Source organism: Octopus bimaculoides, chromosome 11 (assembly GCF_001194135.2).
Source record: "Octopus bimaculoides isolate UCB-OBI-ISO-001 chromosome 11, ASM119413v2, whole genome shotgun sequence".
Taxonomy (NCBI): Eukaryota; Metazoa; Mollusca; class Cephalopoda; order Octopoda; family Octopodidae; genus Octopus; species Octopus bimaculoides.
The window spans coordinates 17,901,749-17,902,714 of record NC_068991.1 but is presented as its reverse complement, the minus strand read 5'-3'; the positions used below and the strand labels follow the sequence as shown (position 1 = coordinate 17,902,714).

The following is a 966-nucleotide window of genomic DNA, read 5'->3' as shown; positions in this document are numbered from 1 at the left end:
TAGAAGTGTGAAAAGTCCGATCTATGTTTGTCATATACCAGAAAAAGAGTCTCATATATTAAGGAGTATTGACAGCCAAACGACCGACTGAACCTTATGTCTGCGCAAAGTAATGCTGACAAACACACATGTATATACGGAAGAAAGAGAACTCATAACATGTAGGGTTAATGTAGTTGTTCGAAGCTGAAGATTCTTTAGTTTTTCGCGAAGTGCGATCCTCCAAGCGACGGAATGAATTTTCGAACGTAATCATATTAAACCAAACTATGTTGCATTTAGAGAAGAAAAAAAATAATAATAAACACGCTTTCTTACCTACGACCATACGGGTACTCCACAATCTGCTTAAGGATTTGGCCAATGTCGACCCCATAATGGGTCCCGTGCTGCGCCAAATAAGGAACACATGCGCGAGCCAACTCGAACTGTCCAAGATAGATGTTGTTGCAGAAAAACCTAAACAGAAGGCGCACACTTTCTCTCAGTTCGTTGCCGAACGGGAAGGCTTGAGAAGCAACAGCCACTTGATTGGAAGTCTTCATTGTTGACGAAGGCAATCTGTAGCAAGTAATATTAAGATTGTTTTTATTTCTCCGTAGAAAACAAAGTAAACTGTAATATTGATGAATGTTCTAACGCCATAGAAGCGCTACTACATATATCCGACACGCAACTTTCGTTACAGACGGCCATTTTAGTAATGTCACATGATATTATATTTTGTTTACCTTTGACCGCCCCCACTTGTTGTTGTCAGTAAAACTTGGATTGGATCTAGAAGCTGCAACGGGATGGTTCGAATCCGGATTGCATCTCACTCTTTAGTTTCATTTCTTCAGTTTTTAATTTATTCAATTATATACTTTACAGAGAAAAAGAAGCGCGTGTGTAGTATTTTGTTCAATTTCAACTGCATGGAAAAAAAATTGTGTGTGCGTATATATATATATATATGTATATATA

General features: G+C 38.0%; 1 protein-coding gene across 1 annotated transcript in view; it reads right to left on the bottom strand.

The window, feature by feature from the left end:
- The window catches only part of LOC106867460 (zinc finger FYVE domain-containing protein 26), a 93,341-nt gene extending 92,616 nt beyond the window's left edge, over positions 1 to 725 (bottom strand). The window contains exon 1 of the mRNA XM_052971651.1: positions 319 to 725. Within this exon, the coding sequence (XP_052827611.1) occupies positions 319 to 545 (227 nt within the window). The 5' untranslated portion in view covers positions 546 to 725. The remainder of the gene's footprint in view (positions 1 to 318) is intronic.
- Positions 726 to 966: the final 241 nt, after the last annotated feature.